We start from the raw sequence: 15,016 nt of genomic DNA on the forward strand, positions 1-15,016 counted from the left end.
TGTGAATTTGCAGACTGGCAGGATTTTCAGAACACCTGTAATGCCCTCCCCCTTACCACAGGGGATATGATCCAAAACTCCCAGTGGATCACCGAAACCATGGTTAGTACCAAACCCTAAATACGCTGTTTTTTCCTGCACATATGTACTATGATAAAAGTTTAATTGATGAGTTAGGCGCAGTAAGAGAATAGTAACAATAGCTAACAATGAAATAGAACAATTGTAGCAGTATACTGTAATAAAAATGTGAATGTGGTCTCTATCTTATTATACTGTACTCCCCCTTCTTGTGATGATGTGACATGATAAGATGCCTACGTGATGAGACGTAGTGAGGGGAATGGCGCAGGCATGCGACAATAGCGTCAGGCTCCCGTGGACCTTCTGATGACCCATCAGGAGGCGGCTCATCTGCTTCTGCACCCCAGTTGGTGGCGGGTAACTAGAAGCAGGGATAAGGTGGGGACTACTGTATACTCTGGACATTGCCAAATAAATCCCGATAAATTCTTCTTGGGTCATGCATTATCTAAGAAATGGTAAAGTATTATGTTGCTGAGAAGTTTTGGAGGGCAAAAACTTCCAATACTTTATTTGGGTTTTAAATAGTATGTTTATACTACTGTTGATTTATCAGTTTCAGTCATTTATCAAATCATCTTGAGTTCCCTTGTGGCAGTGAGCTGCTAGCCCTTCTGTACTTTCTGCCTCCACACTTCTCTTCTCCGTTCTCTTCGTGTACTTATTGTCACAGTTTTGTGAAAAGTCCCTGTTTACAATGTAATACCCAAGTAAATGTACTGTGATTATATTTCCTTGCACACTTGTTTTTTCCAAGAGCTAATAATGCCCGTTTTCAAAAGATATGCTTAGTGTTCTGTGTATCTCCTCTTTCCCCCCGCACACCGAATGCCTTGAATACATCATCGAACCTATCATACCTCCCCTCCCTCTGCCTTTTTCCCCTGGAGACCTTATTTCTAGGGCTCTCTGGACTCTGTTCCTTTCTGGAACGGTTGCTGTCTGGGCCTCTGCCATCAGTACTCTCGGGCCCTGCCTTTGCTGCTCTCCTGAGTTAGACCTGTTTTCTGACCTCTCCCGTCTTTTCTCCTTCTGCTGTATGCACTCCTTTTAGGGAGACGCATCTTCCTGGGAAGGAGCACGTGGAAAGTAAATCACGTGTGAAGATGTCTCCTGTAAGTCTCATACTTGGTTAATCCTTTGTGTATGGAATTTGCAGTCGAAAGTCCTTCTCAGAATTTTGAAGGTATTGCCCTGCGGTGCTCTGCTACTTGCTGTTGCTATTGAAACGTCTAGTCCCGCTTAGTTTTCATTTCTGAATATGTAGGGTGACTATATAATTTCTTGCCAAAACTGGGACATTTGAGGTACTAGCCTGAAAGAATACTAGGACAACAGGCATAAACCAGGACTCTCTGGGGTAAACTGGGACATACGGTCACCCTCTTTATATGTGACCTATTTTTTCTGTAAGCATTTAGGATCTTCTCTGTACTTCCGGTGTTCCACATTTCATGCTGATGTGTCTTGGGAAAGGTCTTTTTTCATTCGTTGGACTAGATTTTTGCAGGCTCATTCCTGTCCTTCGGTTTGGGAAATTGTCATTACTGTTTCTCTGATTGTCTTGCCTTTTTAGTTGGACGCTTGACATTCTGGATTGTCCTCTAGATTTTTTTCTTCTCTTACAGATAAGCAAGCGGATGTTATCTTTTTGCCTTTTTGTTTTATAGCTGAAGGATTTTTGTTCATTTTCCAGTTCTTCTATTGAAATTTATTTATTTTTTCTGTTTTGTGTTTAATTTCTTGTTTTACTCTTTTCTCACAGCATCCTGTTCTTATGGGAGTGTATTTTCTTTTCACTTCTCTAAGGGTGTCCATTCTTCTTTCTTTCTTTTTTTGAGTTTCTTTTGTTTTCCTCATTACTTTCCTGTGTTCCCTCTTCTCCTACCTGCTTTGGTCTGTAGGGACCTTAACTCAGATGCCAAGGGATCCTTAACTCTCTGCCTATTTAGTAGTAAGACATCCCCAATATCTCTGAAACCTGAGCAGAGCTTTTGGGCTCCTTTAGAATTGCACTGTGAACTAACGTCTTGTTTGGAATACTCTTCAAGTGACAGAACTTGGAGATGTTTTCTGGGGAGTGGAGGGATCAACCATGCAGTTTCTCCAAGAGCGACTCCTCTGCTCTCCTGCCTGGGGATTTTGTGTCAGGATGCTGTGTGTAGGGTAAGGAAGGAGGCAGAAGTTTCTAGGGATTGGCATAGCGCCTTTCCCTTCTCCCTCATCCCAGCCTTCTGTGCCTCACAGCCTTCTGTCTGGAGCTTCTGGGGCTCAGTTTTTCCAGAGAAGAAAACTTCTTTTCTCCCGGTGAGAGAGGGTGGGAGAGGGGGATAGTCACTTGTGGGATAGTGGAGAAGACCAGTGGCACTGGCCCCTCCCCCTTCTCCCTCTTCTGTGGTAACTGCCCAGAGCTCCTCCTCACAGGGATTCTGTGGGCCTCATTAGTTCCACCCTCACCTTTGTTCCCTCTGGGCACTTGGGTGATAACTGCCTTTTACTCTTCCATCTCCTGACTGTCTTTGAAAAATTTATGAAAATCTGCTCTCATTAACTCTCCCTTTCTCTTCTTTCTCGTGGGTTAATACATTCGTTTTATTCCTCTCCTGTCTTTTAGAGGGTTGAGAAGGGAGAAGAGATAAACTAATGTGTTCAATCTGCCATTTTTAACTGATTGTGGCGTGCATTTTTCTAGACAAAGTATTATAAATGCTGATTAGATGCTGAGCAGTACCATCAGGGCTATTGCTCATGTATGTTGTTATGGGTTAAATAGGTTTTTGTGGGCTGACCTGGAAACCTAACATCTATGATTTTCCCCTAGAACCAGAGAAGCAGTCAAGCTTTTGTGAGCTGACCCTGGAATTTAAACAGTCTAGAACAAAAATATTTCACGCATGTCTCCATTTTCCAAGTCACAAAGAAAATTACAAATATTGTGTCAGAAATCAAAAGCTCCAATAACTGTAACAGAAACCTGTATTTTAATGGAAAAGTCTATGCATAAAGTTAAGCTATAAAAATTGAACTGAGAAGCAAAATTAAATTATTCAGCCATATTCCTAAAGCTTAATTTTTCAGTAACTTTTCTGAAAGCAGTTTTACTAACTAAATTAAAACCCAGTGATTGTGTTAGCTGTGGGAAATAGCAATAGCCACGGGAACAGTCTGTTTACTTGTCTTTTCTGGCTGCTTTCTTATTCCTGCCTTGCACACAACAGGATTTTCTGCAACACCGGACTGAGTAAAGTCCACTTGGCCAGATTGACCAGTAAAAGCATCTCCCTTGTTACGAATGACTAAGAGTCGCTGTGCAGGGCACTTGAGTAGTGAAAATGCAGCGCAGAGTACGGGCAGTACAGAGTGCTCGAAAGTAAATGCCGCATCAACTTGGTGTTTGAATCGCGGGACCACTGCGAACGCAACAGACCCACGGTAGCCGTGCGGCTCCAGTCTCCAGCCTTCGGGAAGGGCATACGCATGGGGCTTTCTTGCCGAGGATCACCCTGTTGTGCTGGGGCAGCCTTCCGCGAGCACTTGTTCCCAGTGGCCATGACAGCCCCGGTCTCAAGGGATCAGAGATGATTAGGAAAATCAGAAACTGTTGTTCCAGTCTCTTCTGTGGCTGGAACAAGGTAAAGGCAATGGGTTGCAGCCCCTCTATTATTTCCCATCCCTTTTCGTATTTTCTTTCCCTTCTTTTTCTTCTGTTTTTCTTATCAGCCTCTCCCCCTTCTACCCCTCCCCCCCAGCCATGCTTCTGACAGAACATTGACTGGGAACCAGGAGCCCATTTTGGCTCAGCCTTCAGGGCAGCTGTTGACTGAGTAGCAGTGCTACACGGGTTTACTGTGTCGTATGTCTGTGTAACACTGGATTTGGATCTTGTATTTAGCTGCCAGGAGTGACTGTGATGAAGTAGGGGAGATAAACTGATAGATTGGCTGCCAGAAAGATGTTGGGAATCAATCAGATAAACAGGGTAGAGAAATAGCTTGCTGTTTTCTAGTGATAATAAACCAGTGGCCTCTGGTCCCCGCATTTTTAAACGTAATTGCTGTAGTAATAATGTCCAAAATAAGCAAATGAAAAAACATCACAGGAGGGTTTTTAATTGCGATCGAGATATCCTTTTCCCTTTTGCAATAAAGATTCATCTTATATGGAAATGAACATTTCTATAAATTTGTTTTACATCTTCCTGTGCCTCCTTACATAAACAAATGAAAATTAGAGAGTGAACTACTTTCATAGGAATTTATTCCTCCTTCGCTGTCCTCCCACAGACTTCAGCTGTTTAACTTGGTGACATATCTGTATTGCTGCCATGCCTCACCTACGAAATCATTACCTTTTTTGGTGAAGAAACAAGTTTTAAAGTCAAACCTGTATGACTGACAGATGATGAGCAGGATTGTTTTAGTGTCTCCCCTTGGAGTTCTCGCAGAAGACTTCTGGGATTTTTAATCTCCGTGGCTATTTCCCTGCACATAGCACTTGTATGGGAGAGATGTATCCAATTTTATTATCGTAATTTAAAACTCTCCTCCTTTAACGTTTAACCTTTCTTTATTTTTAAGCAGGCTCCACGCCCAGCGTGGGGCTCCAGCTCACGACCCTGAGGTCAGGAGTCACATGCTCTCCCGACTGAACCAGCCGGGCGCCCCTAATGTTTAATTTTTAAACATTACTTCTCTTCACCTAGGACTTTAAGATCCAACGCATATTCTTAAGTCTGTGGAAAAGGTATAGCTTTACACTCCGGTCATATGCCGTGGACTGCCCAGGACTAAGAGCAGAGTAGGAGAGCAGTTTAGAGTTCCCATGGAGTTCACTGTGTGGGATGAGAGACTGGTTCTCTTTGTAGTATTTGGGGTACACACATATGACTCCTGTCAGGTTCCCTTTTAAAATTGTCATGGCCGTCATTGTGTTGGTGTCATACGTGGTTAAATCTCTTTGTAGTAAGCATGGTGGAGTACCAGCCATGGAAAACAAGAGAATGAAGTTCACACTTTTAATTATATGTAATAAAGGCTGTTGCCTGAGGAAGACCTTCCTGACTATTGGAGGTTGTCGGTCAGAAGTTAAGCATGTACTATTATCCTATTGGTGAGAAGCTGATGTGTTTTCCTTTTTGCCATACAGCCTTTCCCACCTGACCTTTTAAAGATTCTCCATTGGTATCGATGAGGTGGACAAAACTAATCATAAAAGCAATGAAGGGAATGTTGCACACTCATTGATCCATTTGAAATGAACTGCAGTACAATAAGTCTTCCAAATGGACTTCTGTTCCCAGCTATTGCTATAGCCACCTTTTTAAAGATATATAAATATGAAAGGGTTAATGGGAATTCAGTCATGCTCTTGCCACTGGGTTGTCCCTTATTGATTGTAGTTTTAGAGCTGTCACTGTGCCATTCAGAATTCCTATTGTGCCCTTTTAAAGTCACTTGGTGCTGGGAGATGATAAATAAATCAGTTGCTTTCCTTTTTCTCCTAGCTCCTTCGAGAACTCATAGAACGGAAGACCAGCTCCTTGGATCCCAATGATCAGGTGGCCATGGGAAGGTAATTTAGATATGGCTTTCTCTTCATGCAAGCAGCCTGTATAAAGTTTCTCCCTTTGAGTCCCCTTAATTCTGCCTCAAAGGCAGTGATTGGCCCTGTAATTGTAAAAGTTAAGCAACATTAAAAAAAAAAAAATGTTAAGACAATAAGAGCTAGAATGACAAGGTGATGGAAATCCTGTTTACCCTACACCTTGCCTTAAGTGCAGTTGAATAAGAAATTATAAAGCCCTTATATGTCTTTGTTTTAGGCTTTGTTTTTCAAAGTCCTTCTTATGCTCTTTGCTCTCTAATTTGGGCTGTGATTGTATCTGTATCAGTCTCTGACCACTGGATAAAAAGCAACCACCCAAATGTGTGCTCTCAGCTGTCAGAATGTGGCACTGTGCACAACAGGTTCCTTGCTCATAGTTGAATCTGCTTTGTTCGAGTCTGCCCTAATTTAGACCTCCACCCCTTCAGTAAAAGCCTCGGCACAATTAGAAATGGAACATGGCAGCATTACCCAGATGTCAGGGTAGAATGTAAAGTAGTGAAGGAAGGCTCTTGTGTGTATGCTTCATCCTGTGGTTGGAAAATAAAAAGGGCATTTAGAGTGCTACCTAATGAATAGTGTACATTTAAACAGCCATGAGCCATAATTTGCAAAAGCATGAAAGGAAACAAAAGCTGCGAGTGCCAGAATGGGATTCTGGGCAGAGCAGCATTTTGAGAACGCAATCAAAAATTGGTGTTGATGAAATAATTTTATTTGAGTAAAATATTATTTGGGTTTTAGGATAGGATATTGTTGATATTTTGTGTATCTCTGGAATGCTATAGAGAGCTGTTCACTATAAATTTAATGTGATACAGCAAATTGCATTTAAGTGGTGATTATATTGTACATTTATCTGACTTTACAATAAAATAGATTATGGTAATTAAGATTATATTAAGATTACAGTAATTGGATTTCCCTAGATTATTTTTTTCTGATGTTGAGTTTTCGTTGTATAAATCAGGTAAGATGACTAGCTGCTGCTGTTTCTCCTTTTTTTCACATTTGTTCGTGTGAGGAATTTATGAAGATTTTTCTTAACCAGTATCCTTTATTTGAAAAAGTAATTCCTTTTCATCTAAAATGACTTCGGAATATGTGAATCTTGTTTGGATCCTGATTCAAACAAACTAACTGTCAAAGTGAGATGATCGAGGAAATTTGAAGACTGACTCAGTATTTGGTAGTAAAGAATTACTGCTAACTTTTTTGTAGGTGTGACAGTCATATTGAGACGATATTGGGGGGAAAGAACCCTTAGTTCTCAGCAGCACATTCTTAAATACTACCGATGAAATGAAAATTAAGATGGCCACAAAGCTAGTGTCAGTAATGAATAATTGTAAAAAATTAGCAAACATTGGAAAGTGCCAGAAAAGGCACTTGGGTATTAACAAAGGGAAAATGGAAGAATTCCTGTATTTAAACCAAACAGCAGTTGCAGTATTAGTGGAACATCCTGCACAGCTGAAACACTGAAAGCAAACCCAAACAGCTCTACTCAGTTTGCTGGCTTTTCCTGAGGACTGCGAGATTTAGTGCCCGTCACAGCAACTCTCGATACTAAGGAGCATTGTTAACCAAATTCGCTGTAGAATTTCCCAGCTGCCATTTGTTTTTTTATCATTGCACAAATCCTCTTCAATTGATTAGTTGCTTTGGCCCCAGACTCTCTTGAGGAACTTGATGTGGGTTGATGATTTCTTCTGCGGGGTTGCTAGTGAGAAAAATTCCAATTTGTCAATAGGTATAACTATTTCTGTTAGTGATGATGCATAACATTGCTTGTGAATTTCCCAGACAGTGGCTTGCGATCCAGAAGTTACGAAGCAAAATCCACAAGAAAGTAGATAGGAAAGCCAGCAAAGGAAGGAAACTCCGGTGAGTTACTTTTTAGAAAAGATTTTAACGTGTTACGGCTCTTGTATTTTGGCTGTTGTGTCAATTCTCTATTTCTTTCGATGATTCTGTTTTTAAGGATCAGAGAAATAACGAAAACGATATTTGGGCTTTTTGGGGACTCAGTTTTTCTTACTCTGAAATGGAAATACTATAGTTTCAGTTCCTTTTTGTTCTGCTATAAGGGGATGGGTTAAATTACACCTGCATTTTCCTGAAAGAGAAATAAGATAGCTGCAGTTGTCTTCGTTTTCTTAGGTTTTTGTTTGTTTGTTTTATTGTTTTTTTTCCTAAAGTGAGAGAAAATGGGAGTGGGGAGGGAAGGGGAGAGAGAGAGAATCCTAAGCAGGCTCCACGCCCAGCCTGGAGCCTGATGCGGCCCTCGTTCTCATGACCCTGAGACCACGACCTGACCTGAAATCAAGAGTTTAATGCCCAACTGACTGAGCCACCCAGGGGCCCTGAATTTTTCTTAGTGTTAAAAAGCGATGTCTATGGAACAATATGACAGTTTTACTTTGGATGCTTCTTTAGACTAGGATTATATCGGTCCATTTTCATGAGGCCATACATGTACACACTATGCTAAGAAGATACAAATGAAGGATCCCAGAGAATGTTAACTATGTGCTTAAATGAGATGAGAAATACAATTTTTTTTAAGATTTTATTTTTAAGCAAGCTCTTCACCCAACATGGGGCTCAAACTACAAACCCGAGGTCAAGAGTCACACACTCCACCCACTGAGCCAGCCAGGTGCCCAGAGAAATACAATTTTTATGAGAAAACAGATTTCTGACTATAGGAAAACCCTCAGTCTTGTGTGTGTGTACGTATGGTATACAGATAGATAATATTTTATTATATGTCTGTTACATAATATCTTCCATGTCAAAGAAACTACTTATGATTGAGGTGCACAAGAAAAAAAAATTCTTAAACTCATTGTGTTAGGACAGTTTAGACAGATAGCTAATTCCACATCCTTATTAGACTGCCTGTCATTGAATTCCCTTTAGACATATGTGGATCTGTCTCATATTTAAGTGACTTCAGAGAAGCAGATTTCACTCCTTAATTAATTAACCTGTTTTTGTTTTTAATAAACTCACCAGGAAATACGTATTTCTGTCTAACTTTGCAGAAGTGTAAAGCAGCTTTTCACCATCTTTTTATTCAAAGTCACTTTCTTAAATCTCAGATTAAACTGTTATGATTTAACTTTTTTCACATTTGGAATTTTCAAGTCTTCATACTTCTCCAGATTTGTTTTTAGTGGGATGGTTAAGAGCATAGACTCAAGAGCCAAACTTACTCTTTAATGTTGAGATCAGATTTTTCTCCAGTACTGTGCCTTTAAAATTGCAGCTTTATGAGACTATGAATGTTCTCTAGAGGGAGGAGCCTGGAATCCTGGGAGGCTTGGGTTCACTGTCTGGCTGTATGATTTTGGTTGTCCTTTTATCTCTGTAGCTCACTTTTCTCATTTACTAAGTAGCAATAATAATCCCTGCTTTATAGATTTGATTTGAAAATTAAAGTGACGTGTAAATGTCCGGTACATAGTAAGCATTCAAAAGTGTTAATTTCCTTGGTTTCTCTTGTGTTTACCTGTTGCTATTGCTGTTGCAAATATACCATCTTCAAAAGAATTGAGAGAGGAGAATATCCCTTTTCTATATTATTGTTAAGGCAAGTAGCTATATGTGTGTGCCCCTTGAGGGCAAGAATTGTGCTCCCTTATTCTTTATGACAATTCCAACCTTTCATTAATCAGCCAGATGATGTTTTGGGGTGATTATGTCGTTAAAATTAACACGCTCACCAGGTAGGGAGAAATGGCTATAACCTTAAACATAACACGGAGTAAGAAACCTGGGTGAGTGTTGGGAAAGTGAGTACTTTTCTAGCATGGCAAATAACTTAGGAGAACATGAGTCTGTTGTTTCCCAAATCAAAATACACTATCATGGTTATTATTTATTAAGTTGAAAGGAAAAAAACAGGAGTTTGTTTTAATAGCATGTGTTTTTCTTATATTAATTTACTAAGCTAACCTCAATCAACTGTTCCTTAGAGGTACGGTCACTGCAAATATATACACCTGGTTTTGTAGCATTTCGATAGTAATTTAGATTCACATCTGCCCATATATCCAGAGACATTTAAAGTCTTATTCTGGCAACAGGCAAGTGAGAGACAGACCTTCTATTTATTTTATTTATTTATTTATTTTTAAAGATTTTATTTATTTATTTGACAGAGATAGAGACAGCCAGCGAGAGAGGGAACACAAGCAGGGGGAGTGGGAGAGGAAGAAGCAGGCTCATAGCGGAGGAGCCTGATGTGGGGCTCGATCCCAGAACGCCGGGATCACGCCCTGAGCCGAAGGCAGACGCTTAACCGCTGTGCCACCCAGGCGCCCCCAGAACATTCTCTTTCAATGGGGCTAAACATTACAATGTAAGACGCGGTTAATTAAAGGTAAGAAAGGAGGGGCACCTGGGTGGCGCAGGCAGTTGAGCTTTCGACTCCTGATTGTGGCTGGGGTTATGACCTTGTAGGTTGTGTGATTGGGCCCCGAGTCAGGCTCCTTGGTTAGAGGGGAGTCTGCTTGGGATTCTCCCCCTCCGCCCCTCCTCCCTGCTCATTCTCTCTCTCTCTCTCTCTCTCTCATAAATAAATAAATCTTTTTTTTTCCCCAATAAAAAAGGATTCCTTCTGAAGTTCTAGGAACTGTATTAGGTTCCAGGTAAGACCCATTCTGCCGTTGAGGAGTATGTCCGGGAGAAGATGGCATTGGGGTGCCTGGGTGGCTCAGTTGGTTAAGTGTTGTCTGACTCTTGGTTTTGGCTCAGGTCATGATCTCAGGGTCGTAAGATCAGACCCCCACGTTGGACTGCACACTGGGCGTGGATCTCGCTGAAGATTCTCTCTCCCTTTCCCTCTGCAACCCCCTCCCCGCTCCCCCATGTGCTCTCTTTCTCTTAAAAAAAAAAAGAGAGAGAGAAAAGCCAACAAGCAATAAGCAGACAGCGATGCTGTGCGGGAAGTGCTGTGCTGGAGGTCCTCCTGGTGTCGGGGTCACCTGCTTGCCCTTGAGGGAGTGCAGGCTGCTCAGGAAGACTTAGACTAAGACGCCATCCACACTTCACACTGAGCGGACTAGAAGAGTCAGCCTGGCGAAAGGCCAAAGAGAATAATATTTGCCAAAACACAGACTTGAGAGTGTACGTGGCCATTTTGGGAACTGTAATTAAATTTGTTTTGGCAGAAAATTCACGTGACTATGGGGGAATGGCAGGAGATGAGGCTGTATGAGTAGGTGAGTGCTAGGTCATGGCCATGCTAAGAATTTGGGCTTTATTCTGTAGACGGTAGTGAGTCATGGAAAACAAAGGAAGACTGAGGAACTGTCGTAGAGTGAAGGAGACTAAGGAGATATCGCAGGTAGGTACAGTTTGGGTCCTAGATTGGATCCTGGAAAAAAAAAAAAGAACACGAGGTAAAAATCGGTGAAATTTGAAAGCTGTGTAATTTGGATAGTAGTATTGTGCCAGAGTTAATTTCCTGATTTTGATAATTGCATTATGTTTACATAAATTGTTAGCTCTAGAGGAAGCTGGGCAGGGGTATGCATGAACTCTCTCTCCTACATGTGCAGTCATTCTGCAAGTCTAAAATTACTACAAATTAATTATTGAATTAAAAAGTTTTGGGGGCGCCTGGGTGGCTCGGTCATTAAGTGCCTGCCTTCGGCTCAGGGCGTGATCCTGGAGTCCTGGGATCGAGCCCCACATCAGGCTCCTCTGCTATGAGCCTGCTTCTTCCTCTCCCACTCCCCCTGCTTGTGTTCCCTCTCTCACTGGCTGACTCTCTCTCTGTCAAATAAATAAATAAAATCTTAAAAAAAAAAAAAAAAAAAAAGTTTGGGGCTGGGTTGCCTGGGTGGCTTAGTCGGTTGAGTGTCTGACTCTTGATTTTGGCTCAGGTCCTGGTCTCGGGGTTGTGAGATGGAGTCCCATGTAGGTTGTGCGCTGGGCGTGGAGCCTGCCTGGGGTTCTCTCTCTCTCTCTCTCTCTCCCCCCCTCCCCATCATGTCCCCCACCAAAATAAGTTTAGGGCTCCACACTGGGCTTGGAGCCTACTTTAAAAAAAAAAGTTTTTAAAAAAGGTCCTATGTTTTGCATTGTTTTGCAGTTTTGTCATCCATATTCACCAGGCTTTCCTGCGACCAGGAATATGAGGGATGTGGTCAGAATCAGAGAATGATCTTTATTAATAGCAACAGTGATAACATTTATTAAACTCTGCTAAGCAGTGTACATACCACAGACTCTGGAGCTTACCTGTCCAGGTTTGAACCTTACTCTTCTATTTACCCGCCTGGAGACCTTGGGCAAGTTAGTTTACATCCGTGCTTCAGTTTCGTCACCTGTGAAACGCGTATATTCATAAAAGTCACATCTCGGAGGGTTGGTATCAGATTAGATGCACTAATTCCTGTAAAGTGCTTTGAGAAGAGAAGTAACTCACAGCCCGTACAGACCTGGGAAGTCACCAGTCAGGATTTGAGCTGACTGGTCTGATTGCGGAGCCCATGCTTTGACCTGTGGCCTGTTTTGTTTCTCTGGGCAGGACTTACTGGCCTCTGCAGGCACCAGAATGACATATTGGATACATTAGCGTTCTGCCCCGAAGGATTAAACAAGTAGCCAGGCTAGATGAAACTATTATAAATAACTTCTTTACATGAGACCTCAAGAAGGGCTGGTAGGTATGGCAGTGGTCGTCACCGACACTGGGTTCCACTAGGAAGCAGGTTCTGCTCTTTGTTTGTGGTAGAGCTGGAGAGAGAAGATTTCCAGAAATGTCGTGGCAGAGACGAACATTAGTTAAATGATAGCAGGTTAATGGCAGCTTGTTAGTTGGATGCTAGAAAATAATTTATTTTTTTAAAAAAGGAATATTTGTTTTGGGGAAATAATTATAACGGTTGATTATCAGTATTTTTACTACTTATATTTAAGTAGTTCTGATCTTGATTTAACCAGAATTCATAATGGAAGTGAATTAAATTCGGCCTTTTAGTAACAGGATGTCTTACTGTGTTTGTCTGTTCTTCTGCAGCAAAATGACGTTTATCTTTTCTTAGTATGCTTGTTGAAAGGTGTTTTAATACTAAAACATGCATCCCTCCTCAGCAGCACTGAGATTAGATGAAATCTACTGCATTAAGTACACATTACTAAATTGTCTTCAATGTGATTACTTCTTAAAGTCTGTCTTTCGTCATGCTGTTGATAGTTATTGAATATATTGTATTAAAATGTAAAGGTATTCCACAGATCAGCAACATCCAATAAAAATGTGTATTACATATGTGATGTTAAATGTTTTAGTGGCCACATTTCAAAAGTAAGAGGAATCAGGTGGACTTAATAATATATTTCACTTAGGGGCATCTGAAGGGCTCAGATGGTCAAGCGTCTGCCTTTGGCTCAGGTCATGATCCCAGGGTCCTGGGATCGAGCCCTGCATCAGGCGCCCTGCTCAGTGGGGAGCCTGCTTCTCCCTCTACCCTTCCCCCCTGCTCTTTCACTCTCTCAAATAAATAAAGTCTTTAAAAAATATTTAACCCAATATATCAAAAATATTATTACCCAATATTTCAACAATTTATTATTTTAAAACTATTAATAGTATATTTTACATTCTTTTTTTAATCTGGAGTCTTCAAAATCTGGTGCACTTCTCATTTTGGCACATCTGCAGCAGTCAGACTAGCCATGGTTTCAAGGGCTCGCATAACCGCACGTGGCCAGTGACTGCTGAATCGGACAGTACAACTGTGGAGTGGAGCTCGTAGTCTTTGTCCAGAGAGTGGATTAAACCACTCTTTGAATACAGCCAAGAAGAGTATTCCTTTTTTCAGATGGACACCAAAGTTTGGTGAAGTCTAAAGACATTAAAATGCATTTATTAGTAATACTTATGCTTTATACTTAAAAAAAATAGTTGTGTGAATATTTATATTCTCATACATCAACATAACCTTTGAGAGGGTATTTTGGTTCAGTCTTTCAATTTTCAATATATGTACCTTTTGATTCACCAGCAATTTCACATTTCAGAATTTATCCCGAAGAAATATATGAATATGCAATAATTTATATATAAGAAGTTTTTTAAAGATTTTATTTATTTATTTGACAGAGAGAGAGACAGCGAGAGAGGGAACATAAGCAGGGGAGTGGGAGAGGGAGAAGCAGGCTAACTGCCAACCAACGAGCCCGATGCAAGGCTTGATCCCGGGACCCTGGGATCATGACCTGAGCCGAAGGCAGAAGCTTAACAACGACTGAGCCACCCAGGCGCCGCTGTGTATAAGAATCTTGACTTTAACACTGTTTAGTATGGTTTTTAAAGGGGAGCAATCTATATAAATGCCCATTAATGGGAGTTTAAATAAATTATAATATATTGACACAATGGAATATTCTGCAACTATGAAAAAGATTAGAATATGACATGGTTCAGTGGGAAAAAGTGTCATATAGAATATTAAGTATATTACAATCTCCCTTTTGTGTGAAAAATGTATGAGGTTATATTGGTCTTAGATACGGAACATGCTACAGCCACACTTAACAGTTTTAGTTAGCAGGGATTATTTCTGGGGGATAGGACTACAGGAATCTTGTCAGTTTTCTACATGTTTGTATTTGAATCATTTTTATAAGAATTATATATTACGTTCTATAATTAGGTAGCAGACATTTTAAAAAAACCACTATGCACAGAGATTTTGTTTTTGCATCTTAAGAAACGTGAACAATGGGAAGCAATATAAATGTTCAAAATGTATTATAGTATTTCCACTCCTGGGAATTGTATACAGCTACCCAGATATTGTTATGGGACAGTGCTTACAATGCTAAGTGAAAAAAAGAGAATACAAAATTGTGTGTGTGTGTGTAACAGGATGACTATGAAAAACAGACATAACTAATCGAAATGTTAACAGCTCTCTGTAGGTGCAGGAACTATGCATTTTGTGTGTGTGCTTTGTTGTTTTTTCCCCATATTTTCTATAATGAATTTATACTTTTCCTATTACTCTTGTAATGGGAAAAATCTCATCACTATTGTTATTGTAAAATTCATTTGTTAAAAAAAAGAATGAAATTTGGGAGGCTTAGCTGTGGGTGGTATTATAGAGAATCAAATTACTCGATATGTGTAAAAATGTTTGTAATACTGTAAAGCTAACATTATGTACATAAAAATATTTATCGTATTTTTGTTTGTGGATAGTATTCTGCCCAAGTAGAATTTTGTGGGTTTTTAAAAAGATTTTATTTATTTTTTAGGTAATTTCTATCCGCAGCATGGGGCTCAAACTTACAACCCGGAGATCAA

General features: G+C 40.5%; 1 protein-coding gene across 1 annotated transcript in view; it reads left to right on the plus strand.

The window, feature by feature from the left end:
- AATF (apoptosis antagonizing transcription factor) overlaps positions 1-15,016 on the plus strand; it is a 99,581-nt gene that overhangs the window by 61,706 nt on the left and 22,859 nt on the right. The window contains exons 9-10 of the mRNA XM_026517543.4: positions 5,588-5,655; positions 7,495-7,575. Of these exons, the coding sequence (XP_026373328.1) occupies positions 5,588-5,655; positions 7,495-7,575 (149 nt within the window). The remainder of the gene's footprint in view (positions 1-5,587; positions 5,656-7,494; positions 7,576-15,016) is intronic.

The sequence above is a fragment of the Ursus arctos genome, unplaced genomic scaffold (genome assembly GCF_023065955.2).
Source record: "Ursus arctos isolate Adak ecotype North America unplaced genomic scaffold, UrsArc2.0 scaffold_24, whole genome shotgun sequence".
Taxonomy (NCBI): Eukaryota; Metazoa; Chordata; class Mammalia; order Carnivora; family Ursidae; genus Ursus; species Ursus arctos.